The 14,426-nt window shown below is 47.1% G+C and overlaps 1 protein-coding gene across 1 annotated transcript in view; it reads right to left on the reverse strand.

The window, feature by feature from the left end:
- The window catches only part of NAALAD2 (N-acetylated alpha-linked acidic dipeptidase 2), a 120,134-nt gene that overhangs the window by 61,821 nt on the left and 43,887 nt on the right, over positions 1-14,426 (reverse strand). Inside the window, exons 6-7 of the mRNA XM_082245616.1 lie at positions 13,692-13,817; positions 656-842 (exon numbers count right to left, since the gene is read on the reverse strand). Coding sequence (XP_082101742.1) covers positions 656-842; positions 13,692-13,817 — 313 coding nt within the window. The remainder of the gene's footprint in view (positions 1-655; positions 843-13,691; positions 13,818-14,426) is intronic.

Consider the following 14,426-nt stretch of genomic DNA (forward strand, 5'->3'; position numbering starts at 1 on the left):
AGAACACGCACAATTGCCCATCCTTAGTTGTGAGCTTTAATGTTCATATTTTTTATACATTAAGTTTACCTTACATGGCACGGGTCACAAAGCAGATTTTACCTCTTTCATTCAGTGTCTGCTTTAAATGCATATATGTCAAATAGTACTAATTCTGTATATTCTGACTCCAATTGTTGTAATAGTGACTTATCCCCTGCTGAGACCTAATCCTGGCCTGTATAAGCAGATACAATTACCGCAGACAATCGTTATTCGATAGCTGAACTCACCAGGCACCGTTTTCCATCTACGTAGGTTTTATTGCAAGCAATAGATATAGCAGACAACAAAATGTGGCAGATGATGGAAAGATGGTATCTGCAGGTCAAAACATGGTAATGTGTTCCCGGATGCAAGCAGATTGTATAAAGGCCTAGACAGATGTGGCCATCTCTATACCCACAAGCATAAAGAAGCAGGAACAGGAAATACATCATAAATGGGAGGGGACAGGAAGGAACACAGAAGGGAAAGACAGAAAGCAAGTGCAACAACCACAAGATGGCAGTATAAACCAATAATGACATTATCACAACTATGCATTATATTATATTTTACATATTGGTAAAACAGCACACTAACTTTTCCATATTCTTGGTTTTGTTTTACTAACCTTTAGCAGGATAACCTGGAGTTAGAGGGTCTCCAGCTCCATTGAGATTTAGAACATTTCCTCTCTGGGCTGCACCACCAGGTAAGTTCCAGCCATTCGGATAGGGCTTAACACCAGGGGCGCAGTAATCAGCTGGATCAGAAAACAAGATGATTCCTTTGGCACCAGCTAATATAGCATTTTTTACCTGCAAGGAGAAATAGAACTACTAGGTCAGTGGAAGTTCATCCCAGAATTACTCTATAAACATTAAACAGCCATATAAAACAACATGTACCATCCTATATGCTTAGGACCACTGTTTACTTTGGTTTCGGCTGTCCCAGCATTTGATAAACTGCTGGCCGTTTATGAGACACCCCAAGAAACTCAATGTTTGTTGCTCAGTCACCCCTTGTGATGCTATCCCAAGTCTTCGACATCGTCAGGGAGAAAAGGAGGAGGAAACTTCTTTCTGGTCAAGCCTTTCAATCACAAGATGTACTGTATAACACATGCTGGGGTTGAGCCACACCAAGAGTTGCATGGTGTCACTCAGGAAAGGCTGCCTGCTTCCAGTGTGGATTGCTGGACCACTTTAGTATAGACAGATTTCAAACATGGGTTTTTTTTATCAAGGCACTGTAGAGGTTTTACATAGCTGTTTAATTGTCAGAGAAATTAGAAGGCGAAAAAAGGAGAACAAAAACTAGTTTGGACTTGAGGCACAGAAATGTAACCAAAATGTATAAAATGTGTATTTGTATTACAAGCTTATTATAAAAAAAAATAAATAAAAAAAATAAACCATGGCTGACATGATGTACACAATAGAATGCTCTTCTAGTTAGATCTAACCTATCCACTCCCCATTCCTACATGGGATTCATTCATTTCAATACTGCCATCGTAAAAAGATGGTTCCATGTGAGATGAGCCAATGCGTTTAATAATAGTCTTCTTAAGGGGCTGAACTAGCTATACATATGAAGAGAGTGAGAAGTTGGGCCAAATCTTAAAAAAAAAGCTCAATCCTCCAAATTGAGCTAAAACTAACCATCGTCAAGGGGCAAGAGAGCACACAGACCACAAAAAGGAAACCTCACAAGGTTAGTTCCCTTGATCAAAAATAACCTCCAGAGTAAATAAAGATGCTCCGTTACAGCTGCCCAATGGGGAACTTCCACTTTAAGGCAATGCAAAGAGAATTGATGTGCAAAGAGTGGTCAGCCACTGCATTCAATCCAAAATCATATTGCGCTAGCTCTACATCAAAGCTAAAAGGCTCTGTGGGTTAATACTATCTCTGATCCTACCAACACAGAGGAAGAAACAGTAAGTAATATTACATGATCCACAAAGCCATGGGACAGCACCGAGGTGTCACAGCTAGGAACTTTGATCTGTACTACCTTTAAAGGGGAACTTTGCAATTTTAAGCCAATTTAGCCTAGCAGTGCTGTGAGATCAAAGTTAGGTGGAATTGACTGCTCATTGCTAAATGTACATTAAAGCAGAACGAAAGCCACATGCGGTCCTTTCAGCTCTTGCCATTAATGGCAAATAAGCACAGCATTATGGCAGACCTACATTTTATTGATCTTGATACATTACTCTCGGGGTATGAGAAGTGTGGAACACATGCAAAAACATGAAAACAAGGGGAGCCTTTATAGTGCTGTAATGTTTTTAGATTGTAAATAAAGGAAAGGTCCGGTGAAAAACAAATCAAAAACTGGCTTTAGCTACTTGCATTGGTGTGATCGCGTATTGCCTTAGAGAAAGTCGTACGATGCAATACGACGCAACCTTTGTTCAGCTGCTTGTAAAGAATATCTTCACACAGAATCATGTTGGCCGCTTTTAATGCTTCCAGATGCCCAATCCTAGGTTCGTTTGGGAGACCTGAGGATAGTTTATACGATTAAGTGGATTGTTGTAGTAGCAGAGATACCTGGAGGTTGGTGGGTTTTTCCCCGTCAGTGGAACGGTTAAATCCAGTTTTTCTAAAACAAAATGTCAAGCTATGTTTTAGTGTGCCCTCCTACAGCAATACCAGGTCCCCACTCTCTCTTGTCAGTCTTCTCCTAGTCTTCTTACAGGTCCAGAGTCTTTGGTCTTCAGCCATGGGGTGGCTACTGACGATTGAAACCCCCAGATATGTGCACCATGAGTATGAGTTACAGTGTCCCCGGACCCTTTTCGCACTCTTAGTGCCGAAAAGGAAAGAGGTTTTATGGCACAATACGGTGTTTCCTCTTCCATAAAAACTTTCTTGGTATCAATTTTCCATTAAAAAAACCTTTAGACCAGGGGTCTCAAAACTGTGGCCTGCTTGCCAAATCCATCACTGTAGTTGGTTGCTAGAGCCGCTGGCAGTGGCATCCTAAGAGCCAACCACGTGCTTGTGCATTCCATATCATTCACAGGAGGATGCCACTTCTGATATAGATTGATTAAGGGGGACTATTTTGAATTGATTTGCTTTTTTTTCCTGAAGTGCTAAAAAACCTAAATTAATTTTATTTATTAATAAAACGGATTTTTGTCCCGTTTGTCATGGTGACCATTGCCTCTGGTATACCAGTGACCAACTGTCTAGCAGGGGGGATCTTCCTCTTCTTTTGGAAAGATTTACTGTTGTGTCTCTAGGACAGGAAGTGAAGGGACACCACATTCCAACAGTCCTCTAGTTCTTTAGGAGGATTTTAGCATCAGAGCATCTATTTGTTGGACAATGCTTGGCCTTTCCGATCATGTGATCACCATGATTGGCCATCTCTAGATAATGTAAACTGGGAGCCTGTCCTTACTGACTCCTGATTGTTACTAGGTGACCATGAGCTGCTGGTGACAGTGTAGCCACTGTGCTAAGGGCACACAATTGTGCTTGCTTCCAGTTCAAAAGAGGTATGTGTATTATCTGTCGGAATGGCATTAAGGCCCATCTCCGTGCTGTCACATACAATACATGTGTACAGCCAATGGGAAGGGGTTAATCTATCCCAAAATATAAAGCTTGACTTCACGTAAACTTTCACTTATCTGATTTCAGTAAATCGAAATAACTGAATTTTTGTAAAATCTTACCTGTAAAATTCCTTTCTCTGAGTCCTCCGACAGTCGCCGCCTCCTCTAAGTCATCACTATTGAGTATTGTCTTCCAATCCGTAGGAATAGCTAGGCATATAGACTTAGTCAAAAGACAAAAGGCATTAGCATATACACACCCATGGGGGCTGTCCCATCCGGTCAATACCCCCCCCCCCCCTGCATCACCACTCCCAATTCAGTTTGGTAGCATAGCAGTAGGTAATAAGAACCCCAAAAGAGGGGCGGGGGCAGCGACTGTCGGAGGACTCAGAGAAAGGAATTTTACAGGTAAGACTTTACAAAAATTCAGTTTTCTTACGTCCTCCGACAGTCGCCGCCTCCTCTAAGTCATCACTATTGGGATGTCCCAAAGCAGTATAGACATGAGGGGTGGGAGACGCAACCGTAGAAAAGGCAACGCAGTACCCACATCAGAGAAAGGAATCTTACATGCACCGTAAGAACCAACTGGGCAACAGAAAAAAAAAAAAAAAAAAATGCTCAACAGGAGCAACAGCCTAGGAAAGCTAATGCCAACAGCCAGGGACCCAGAGAAAAATTCAAGGGTCCAACATGGCACAGCCACACTGAGAACTTTGCGGCCAAAAGAAGCATCAGCTGATGCTAGAACGTCTACTTTGTAGAACTTGGTAAAAAGTGTGCACCGACGACAAAGTCGCCGCCTTGCACACCTGGGCCACTGAAGACGGATGCCAATAGGCCCAGGAAGTACTCAAAGACCTGGTAGAGTGCGCCTTAACAGGGAAGTGCGGAACCCGTTCCTTCAAGGCGTAAGCCTGCTCAATGGTCTGTCTGATCCATTTGGCAATAGTCGCTGCGGACGCAGCCATGCCCTTCAGAGGTCCCTCAGGAAGGACAAAGAGGGAATCCGTCTTCTGAAAGGACTCCGTAGATGACAGGTAAACCCTGATCGCCCTGACAACATCCAAGGAATGCAAAGCAATCTCCTTTGGATGTTTAGGCTTCGTACAAAGCGAAGGCAGGACAATGTCCTCATTAAGGTGATATTCAGAGATCACCTTGGGAAGGAAGGATGGGGGTGGTCGCAAAACCACCTTATCCTTGTGAATTATCAAGTAAGGGGAGCGGCAAGACAATGCCGCCAGCTCCGACACCCTGCGAGCCAAAGTGATCGCCACCAGAAAGGCAATGATATCTCCCTGATATTTTCAAAGGGAGCACGCTGCAACGCGGACAGAACCAAGTTCAAGTCCCACGGAGGTAAGGGCTCCTTCCTGGGAGGAGCCAAATGTCGCACACCTTGAATTAAGGTGCGCACAAAGGAATGAGACGCCACAGGGCGTTGGAAAAGGACAGCCATTGCGGACACCTGGCCCTTTATCGTGGCCAGCACCAGGCGCTGATCCACTCCAGACTGGAGGAAAGCCAAGATTCTCAACACCGAGTAAGAACGAGGGAAGAACCCCCTGGACTCACACCAGGTGAAATAGGCTTTCCAGGTACGGTAATAGATCTTACCAGAGGAGGATTTCCTAGCCTTGATCAGGGTAGGGATAACCTCAGGGGATAGACCCTTGTCCTTCCAAGACCCGGGTCTCAACAGCCAGGCCGTTAAAGCCAGCGACTGTAAAGCAGGATGGAAGATCGGACCCTGAGACAGGAGATCTTCCCGCAGAGGCAGGCGCCACGAAGGTGCCCCTGCCAGATGAACAACGTCGGCGTACCAGGACCGGCGTGGCCAGTCCGGTGCCACCAGAATCACCATGTGCGGTTCCGAGGCCAATCTGCGAAGGAACCGGGATAGTAACCGAATCGGAGGAAAGGCGTACATCAGACGATACTGATGCCAAGGGGCCACCTGATCGCGCGTTCTTGCCACTAATCTTTCCACCTTTCGATTTAGCCGGGATGCGAACAGATCCACATCTGGGGATCCCCATCTCGCACACAGCATCTGAAAGACCTCCGGGTGAAGGGACCATTCCCCCTGGTCCAGGGTCTGGCGGCTCAAATAGTCGGCCTGCCAATGTTCCACACCCGGAATGTGAACTGCCGAGATCGCCGGGACATGAGTCTCGGCCCAAGACAGAATGTCGGACACCTCCCGGGCCGCACGAGCACTCTTGGTGCCCCCCTGGTGGTTGATTTAAGCCACCGCGGTAGCATTGTCCGTCTGTACGCGAACAGGCAGGCCCTGGAGACGTTACGACCACTGGAAGAGACAGAGTTTTATCGCTCGTAGTTCCAGCACATTTATCGGGAGGGAGGACACCTCCTCCGACCAAGTGTCCTGGGCAGACAAGTCCAGGACTCAACCCCAGCCCGACAGGTAACCACCGTCCACACTAACGGACGGAAGGACTTGCCTTCCGCCACCGACGGGGACTAGATCCACCAAAGAAGAGCCAATCTGGTCTGGCGACTCAGGGAGACATCCAGATCCAAGGACTGAGGAAATCTGTCCCACCTGGCCAGGATCTCCGTCTGGAGAGCCCGCGTGTGGAACTGGGCAAAGGGAATCGCCTCGAAGGCCGACACCATCAACCCCAGGCCCTGCATGCAGGTCCTGAGTGACGAGGACGGATTGTCCCTGAGGGACCTGAGTTTGTCCCGCAAAGTCCAGGGCTTGTCCTCCGCCAAGAACACCCTTGCCTGAGCAGAGTCCAGAACCATTCCCAGACAGGGAAGGCGAAGCGACGGAGACAATGCTGAGTTCTGAACGTTGACGGCCCAACCGAACTCCTGGAGCGTCTGTACCGTGATGGACAAATCGCAGTAGGCCCAGGACCGGTGCCAACACCCTGGTAAACACCCTGGGTGCCGAAGCGAGACCGAAAGGTAACGCCACAAACTGGTAGTGGTCCTCTGTGATAGCAAACTGAAGGTACCGCTGATGACCCTCAAAAATAGGGATGTGCAGGTACGCATCTTTCAGATCTACCGAAGCCAGGAATTCTCCTGGACTCAAGGAGGCCACAACCGAACGGAGAGACTCCATTCGAAACTTCCGAAACACGCCCGAAGCGGTTCAGCGCTTGCACGTCCAGAATAGGAAGCACTTTGCCCTCCTTCCTGGGCACAGTGAACAGATTCGAACATAAAAACCCCCGAAACCCTCGAACGATTTCCTGGACCCACCTGTCCGATAGCCGGAGCAGCCAAGGTCGGAGGAAACCACGCAAACGTCTCGCCACCCCTGAATGGGTGAGGGCGCCCCTTCAGGTAGAGGCAGATTGACCCGCCGAGCCGGCAGTGCCGGACTCCTGCTCACCTGCCCAGGGCTTCTTCTGGGTGCCCTGGGCCTTGAAGGGCTTGCCCTTGGATTGGTTCCGAAAGGCACAAAAGGACCCCCCGATTAGAACCAGACGCAGAACCCCCGCCTGCCTCGAAAAGACTTGGTCTTCGGGTTCTGGGGCATCATAGAGCACATGCCCCCCGTGACGCCTGTTACCAGGGTGTCCAATGCCTCGCCAAAAAGGCGAGAGCCAGCATAGGGAGAATCAGCAACCGTCTCCCTTGAGGACTGGTTGGACGACCAGCTCTTCAGCCAAATCAGTCGCCGTTGAACCCCCTGCGACACTAGAGAGGCGAGCCACTAAGGGAGCCTCGGCCAAAGCTGCATCACACAAGTACATGACTCCTTGGTGGATTTGATCCACCAATTTCAGCTGGGCAGGTGTAACACCAGCAGACACAAGATTGCGCTTAAGCATCCTAGTTCAATCAGCAGTTTGAGCAATGAACCCGCCACCGTATAGGAATGGAGAGATAGGGACTCCAACCGCCGGTCCGTGGAACCCTGGAAAACTGGGGCATCCTCAGTAGGAACCAAGGTAGCCTTGTTTAGCAAGGCCACAGTGTGATCCACCTGTGGAGGCACACCATCGTGAATCTGTAGCCGGATCAAAAGGATAAAGTAACCCAAACCGACTAGGTACCAGGAATGGACGTTTTAACGTGCGCCACTGTTCATTAACAGTGTCATGGAAAAACCTGCGCAGACTTGCGGGTCCTGTGCGTCCCAAACGGGGACACAACGCCCGGAGGACAGGGCTCATCCTCTAAATGTAAGGTGTCCTTAACAGACACAATCAAAACATCCATGGTCGCCCGTTCTGCAGGCGACCCCGGGGAGGGGGCATCAACCCCTTCCATCTCAGCCTCCCCCTGAGACCCCAAGGGGTCCAAGGATGAGCGGGACCCTGAAAAGGGCACGCTCGCAGCAGCAGCAGCCAAATCCCCATCTGAATCAGAAGAGAGAGACAATCCGGGACTCCTACTCGCAGCCTGTTCAGACATCAGCAGTTCCTTATTCGCCACCGCAATTAGAGCGGGGCGCAGCGGGGCCACAGGAGAACTGGGACCCCCCACTAGAGCTGGAGGAAACTTGCTTTCCTGAGAATCCATGGCTCAAGTTATCAGAAAACAAACTACAGTGCAAAAAAGATGTACTGTCCCCTTTAACAGCGCTGCAGTGTGCGCAGCCCACCGCTACTGCAACAGTGATGAAAGACCCCCAAAGGAGAAAAGAAACTGAGCCAGAAGCGATATACAGAGGGAAAACAGAGTGATAACCTGCAGAGCGTTGCTACCAGTGTCCTTGCTGCTGATGGAATGCTGCTGGAGAGGGCTGGACTAAGCCAGACCCCGGGAAAATGGCTGCCCCACAGGAATGCATTGGAGGCTACGCCAAAATGGCCGCCGACATGCGGTCGGACAGATCGTTCCACCGCCCACAAAATGGCGGCGGATGGCACCAAAATGACATGTACAATCGCCCCAGAGGAGCTATACATGTGTGCCCACAGTAAAGATGGCGGACCGCGCGAAATCGCCCTGCTGCGGTCGCCGCACAAGCACAAACGTCTGCACCCCCAAACATGCACCTAAGGTGTCACAGGGACAGGGACCCCCGGCAAACATACAGATCTGCACAAGCGAACCCCACAGTGAGTCACACAGGCACAGACATGGGGACACACAGCAACACAGACTGCCATCCCAGACAGAGGCCCCACACAGAAAAGTACTTACCTGTATCAGATGGCGTGGGGGGAGCCTCTATGCACGGATAAACCTCTGTCCTCATCTGACAGGGAGTGCCGTGAGCCAGGGACATTACGCTGCAGCACCGCAGACGAGTCCTGTGAGGTAGCCACCTCACGGCTGCATCCCTGCAGCGAACAGGGATGGGTCGTTCGTAGTGCCAGGGCGAACCATAGCTGAACGCTTGATGGCGGGCTGGGGGTCCATCTGACCCTTCTGCCCTGGAGAACCAGGGCGGTCAGTCCGAATCCCAGCACCGCATGATCCATCTTCATCCGAAGAGAAGACTAACACTAGAAGCTGACAAAATAAACAGCTAGTAAAGCAAGAGAAAAAAAAAAAGTGACATTTTCAAAAGAAAATCAAATAAAAGATTAGGAAGGCTGAGACTGAAGCCCCAGCACAAGGTAAGCCCGACTATTCCTGACGCTAGGCAAATTAAAACTGAATTGGGAGTGGTGATGCAGGGGGGGTATTAACCGGATTGGACAGCCCCTATGGGTGTGTATATGCTAATGCCTTTTGTCTTTTGACTAAGTCTATATGCCTAGCTATTCCTACGGATAGGAAGACAATACCCAATAGTGATGACCTAGAGGAGGCGGCGACTGTCGGAGGACGCAACAGAAAGGTTGGTTTTCTGAACTAGCACACTGTCAATGACCCTTAGCATACATGTATAAGCTCTGACGTATAGCCAGACCCTTATTTAGACAATGTGGCCCACAACTTAATGAGGATGCCCCTTTTATGCAAGCCCCGTGTGCCATGTGATTTGTTTAGTGCAAATGTTGGAATGTACTACTGGAGGCAGCACAGGGTCTACTTTTATATGAAAGCACATATTACCTGTACTGACCATCAAACAAGTTAAAACAAAAAAAAAGGAAGAAATGCCTTCAGGTTCCCTGAATTCTAAAGAGCCGTCAACTCCCCTACAACATTACCTACACCCCTTTCCTCCTATATTTTTCGCTCTCACTTCAGCCATAATATTGGCCGACAAAGGAAAACAATACAAGGAAAAATTCTCCAGTTTGTCACTGTGGAGACTAGATGCTGCCCCCTTCTAACCATGCTGCCCTAAGTACTAGTCCAAACCTAGTAATACCTTAATGACCTAGGGCCTAGTGCCATTATTATAATACAGCCCAGAGTACAGACCTCAGATCACAGGAGCAGCTAAGATACAATGAACAATATGCTGACTGGTCTTGTTCTCCCACCTAGAATAGTTAAGTGAGAGGTTACAGTTGGTGGAACTCAGCAGATCATTAACAGACCGGTAATTAGTCTGAAAGGATTAATTACATCATGACAGACGTAAGCTCAAGTTGTCAAAAAAGGTCAGTTGGTAGGACTTTTCACCTGTTCGCAGCAGGAAAAAAACATGTACCAAGTAAACCACTATCCACTGGGGGATGTAACTAAATAAATTAACCTCTGGTCTTCCATACATTCCAGAAATAACAGCCTTGGCTGTTGAAGTGGGAGTTAACTCACATTAAGCAGAGCACAGTATAGGGGAATACTGTACATGCCGTTTTAAGGCTGAGCCATCACTTAATCAGGATACCAGTTGTATTCAGCTGGAAGTGTACCGTTATTCTGGGGTCCAGAGGACTAGTGTGCAATTGATCTGGGGTCCAGAAGACACACTAGACCAGATTGTCATTGTTCTGAGTCCCAAAGGACCAGTGTGCCAGTGTCTATGGGATTCACAGGACCACTGTGCTATTCTGAGGCCCTGTAGACCAGGGTACCATTGCTCTGTGGCACTAAGTACCAATGTGCAATGTATAATGGACCCAAAGGACCAGGTTGCCATTTGACTGGGTCCTTGTAGGCAGTTCCCTTGTTCTGCGATGGGACCTGGTAACCAAACAATGACCAGTCAGTCGTTGTTCTGGAACTTTGACAACAGGAGTAATGTTGCTATTTTTTCTGATCTTTGAAATGCCTGCACTCTTGAACATGAAAGTTGTCTGGCTGTTCTGTTAACATATAGGCTTCCACACATGTGTCAAAGATTATTAGTTCTTAATCAAATTAAATCGGCTGTAATCTACAGATCAGGTCATGGCCTATTACCGTTTATAAATTATAGTCTATACCTCTGAATACAGCCGTGACCAAAAGTGGAGAATGACAAATATTAAATTTTCGCAAAGTCTGCTGCCTCAGTTTTTATGATGGCAATTTGCATATACTCCAGAATGTTATGAAGAGTGATCAAATTAATTGCAAAGTCCCTCTTTGCCATGAAAATGATCTTAATCCCATAAAAATTATTTCCATTGCATTTGTGAAGAAGGCTTCAGGGCACCCAAGAAAGTCCAGCAAGTGCCAGGACCGGCCTCTACAGTCGATTTAGCTGCGAGATCGTGAACTACATCAGAGCTTGCTTGGGAATGGCAGCAGGCAGGTGTGAGTGCATCTGCATGCCCAGTGAGGCAATGATTTTTGAGGATGACCTGGTGTGAAGAAGAGCAGCAAAGAAGTCACTTCTTTAGGAAAAACATCAGGGACAGACTGATATTCTGCAAAAGTTACAGGGATTGGACTGCTGAGGACTGGGGTAAAATCATTTTCTCTTTTGAATTCCCTTTCCAATTGTTTGGGGCAACAAGAAAAAAAACCTTGTCCTGAGAAGAAAAAGTGAGCAGTGCCATCAGTCCTGTGTCATGCCAACAGTAAAGCATCCTGAGACCCTTAATATGTGGGCTCACTCACAATTTTGCCTTAGAACACAGCCATGAATAAAGAATGGTACACAAATCCTCCTCAGAGCAATGACTCCCAACCATCCAAGAACAGTTTGGTGACAAACAATGCATTTTCCAAGATGGGAGTACCTTAACATAAAGGCTAAAGTGATAACTATGTGGCTTGGGGAACAAAACCTCAACATTTTGGGTCATTGCCAGGAAACTCCTCAGACCTAAATCTCATTGAGAACGTGTGGTCAATCCTTAAGAGGCGTGTGAATAAAAACCCCCCACAAATTCTAACACACTCCAAGCATTGATTATGCAAGAATGGGCTGCCATTGATCAGGATGTGGCCCAGAAGTTGACCGACAGCATGCCAGGGCGAATTGCAGAGGTCTTGAAAAAGAAAGGTCAGCATTGCAAATATTGACTCTTTGCATAAACATAATGTGATTGCCAAAAAAAGCCTTTGACACTTATGAAAGGCTTGTAATTATACTTCAGTATACCATAGTAACATCTGACAAAAAGATCTAAAACAGTAGACTTTGTATAAATTCATATTTGTGTCATTCTCAAAACCTTTGGCCACGGCTGTACTTGTAGCGCCCTCCTCTAGTTAGGCTTCTAGGTTAAATTTAGTTCTTGGCCTCACTGTAGTGAGTGGAACAGCGATTGATTAGTTTGTCCTGTTCAGGGAGTTTGATCCCCTCAACCTGCTACTGAAAGAAGTTTCCAGAGTTTAGGACAGGGAGACTCAAATGATCAGTGTGAATATTTATGCCCCAGCCAATCCCTGGAGGGAGGCATCCAGACGGTGGCTGGGGAGTGGAAAAAGGTTTAGAAAGCCTTGCCAGAGTGTCCTTTTCCCTTCAAGGGAGGGTTCTGGCCCTCTTGAGGCTCCTGCCCCTGGAGGCAGGTTGAACTGTGCTTAGTTGTAGTGAATCAGCGGCTGCCCCAGGCTGGGGAAAAGGTTCATTTGTTACATGCTCAGTTCCCAGGCTTTTGGTCCTAGCCAGCCCACCTATGCTATAAAAAAAGGTCCAAGAGTTCCCAAGGTCCGGTGGGTTCCAGACTGCCTGTGAGTGGAATCGTCTGACACTGCTAAGGACACAGGAGTTTTCGGAAGACATCAAGCCATGGACAACGCTGTTATGGACTTTCATCTCACTGGAGGTATGCCTGGGCCATTACATTACTCTAGTTCGAGTTAGGCAAAATGCAACATCTGTGTAGTGACATGGGACAGCACTTTGTCAAAGGAATTCTGCACACAGTGAAGGTTCATCTCTAAATCAGGAAACTGCCTTAATGTTAAATTCTTCACATGACCGCAGTCTTCGCCTGGTCCCAAACATTGATCAGCGCGCTCCACGTGAAAGGTACACATGCATAGATGCAGATGACCCTGCCCACAAGCTTAACAAGAGAAACAAGAAAACTGTAGGCTGGGCTACAGCAGCTCCTGGGTTGGGGGCTCTGATAAGATTGCCAATGGATGTATGCTGGAGGGTACTGCACTGAAGTCCTGGTCTGGAGAAGAATCTTTATCTCCCTCACTGAGGATCTACCTCTGAAAGCTGAGTGGTAGATAGCTCCTGGGGCACAAAGTAAAGAACTTGACCCTAACCCTCTCCTGTTAAACTTCTTTAGCAATAAATACTAAAAAGGCATCCTCTAGACTGAGCCTGAATGATGTGTGGGACTGTGCTTGTGTAACTGGAAGCCACTATACTATTGTAGGAGACCTGGGCATATTCTTAGCAGCTTGCCCCTTCAACGGCAAGTGCTAGATACTGGACTACTGCTGCTACTTAAAAACTGTCTCTTAGCTCTTTGAAGGCAGTCAACACAGTAAAGCTGGCCACACACTAGTAGAATGTTGCTTGAAAATGTTTGTTTTGAAACAATCTTAAAGGTAGTTGGTCAAATCCACTTTTGTTTTTTGACTGTAGGAACCACAAAATTTAAAGTTGCAGAATAGAACATTTTTCTTGAACAAACAAAATTTAACTGAATGGTTTTCTTTCAGGAAAAATTGTACATATTTAACTGAAACCCGTTTTAACATTCCAGTATCGGGTCTGGATGATATTTTAAGTGCTTTCAAACAAAAATTAGTTGACACAATGGCAAGAAAAATAAAAAAGTGGTCTGAAGAGCGATTTTTCTACAAAACATTCAAATACAAATCCAATTGCATATAACCAGCCTAATTTTCCTACCTTATTCCCTCGGAAGATCTTGCCGTATCTGGCGATCACAATTCTCCCAGTGCAGTTGATACTCAAGTTTCTCTGCAGATAGAAGAAGTCTTCAGTACGTGCATAGTTCACGTACACCAGATCTCCCTGCAAAATAAACCATAAGTTAGACTGTATTTTAGCAAGTGCAAAAACAATACAAGAAACATCAGCTTGCTTATTTGGTTCAGCAGCTGATCACTCATGGCTAAACGCTACAGTAGACGGGAACCAATGATACTCTGAAGACCTCTATGGACAGTCTTAAGAGGTCAATGGCAGGATACAGCCTATAGCAGTCACAACAAAGCGCTATGGGTCTCTTCCTTAAATTTTGTTTTAGACCGATGCAGAGAGACTGCTACCCTCACCAAAAAACATGGCTGGCTATCTCTGGCAAATATATCCATCTATCTTTCTCCTTCCTTTTAAGCTTAACCACATCCCACCCTATAGCAGAATGACGGCAGGAACGTGGTTGCATTATCCTGACCGGACATCATATGACGGCGGCAGGATAATGCGCTCTGCGTGCCCCCCGGGGGCGAGCAGAGCAGCGATCGGTGATGCGAGGTGTCACACTGACTCCCTGCATCTCCAATCTCGGTAAAGAGCCTACTTATGTAAGCTCTTTACCATGTGACCAGCCGTGTCCAATCACGGCTGGTCACATAGTAAACAGGAAGAGTCGTTGATCGGCTTTCCTCAGTAAGGCTC

This window comes from Pelophylax lessonae, assembly GCF_965119305.1.
Source record: "Pelophylax lessonae genome assembly, chromosome: 2".
Classification (NCBI taxonomy): domain Eukaryota; kingdom Metazoa; phylum Chordata; class Amphibia; order Anura; family Ranidae; genus Pelophylax; species Pelophylax lessonae.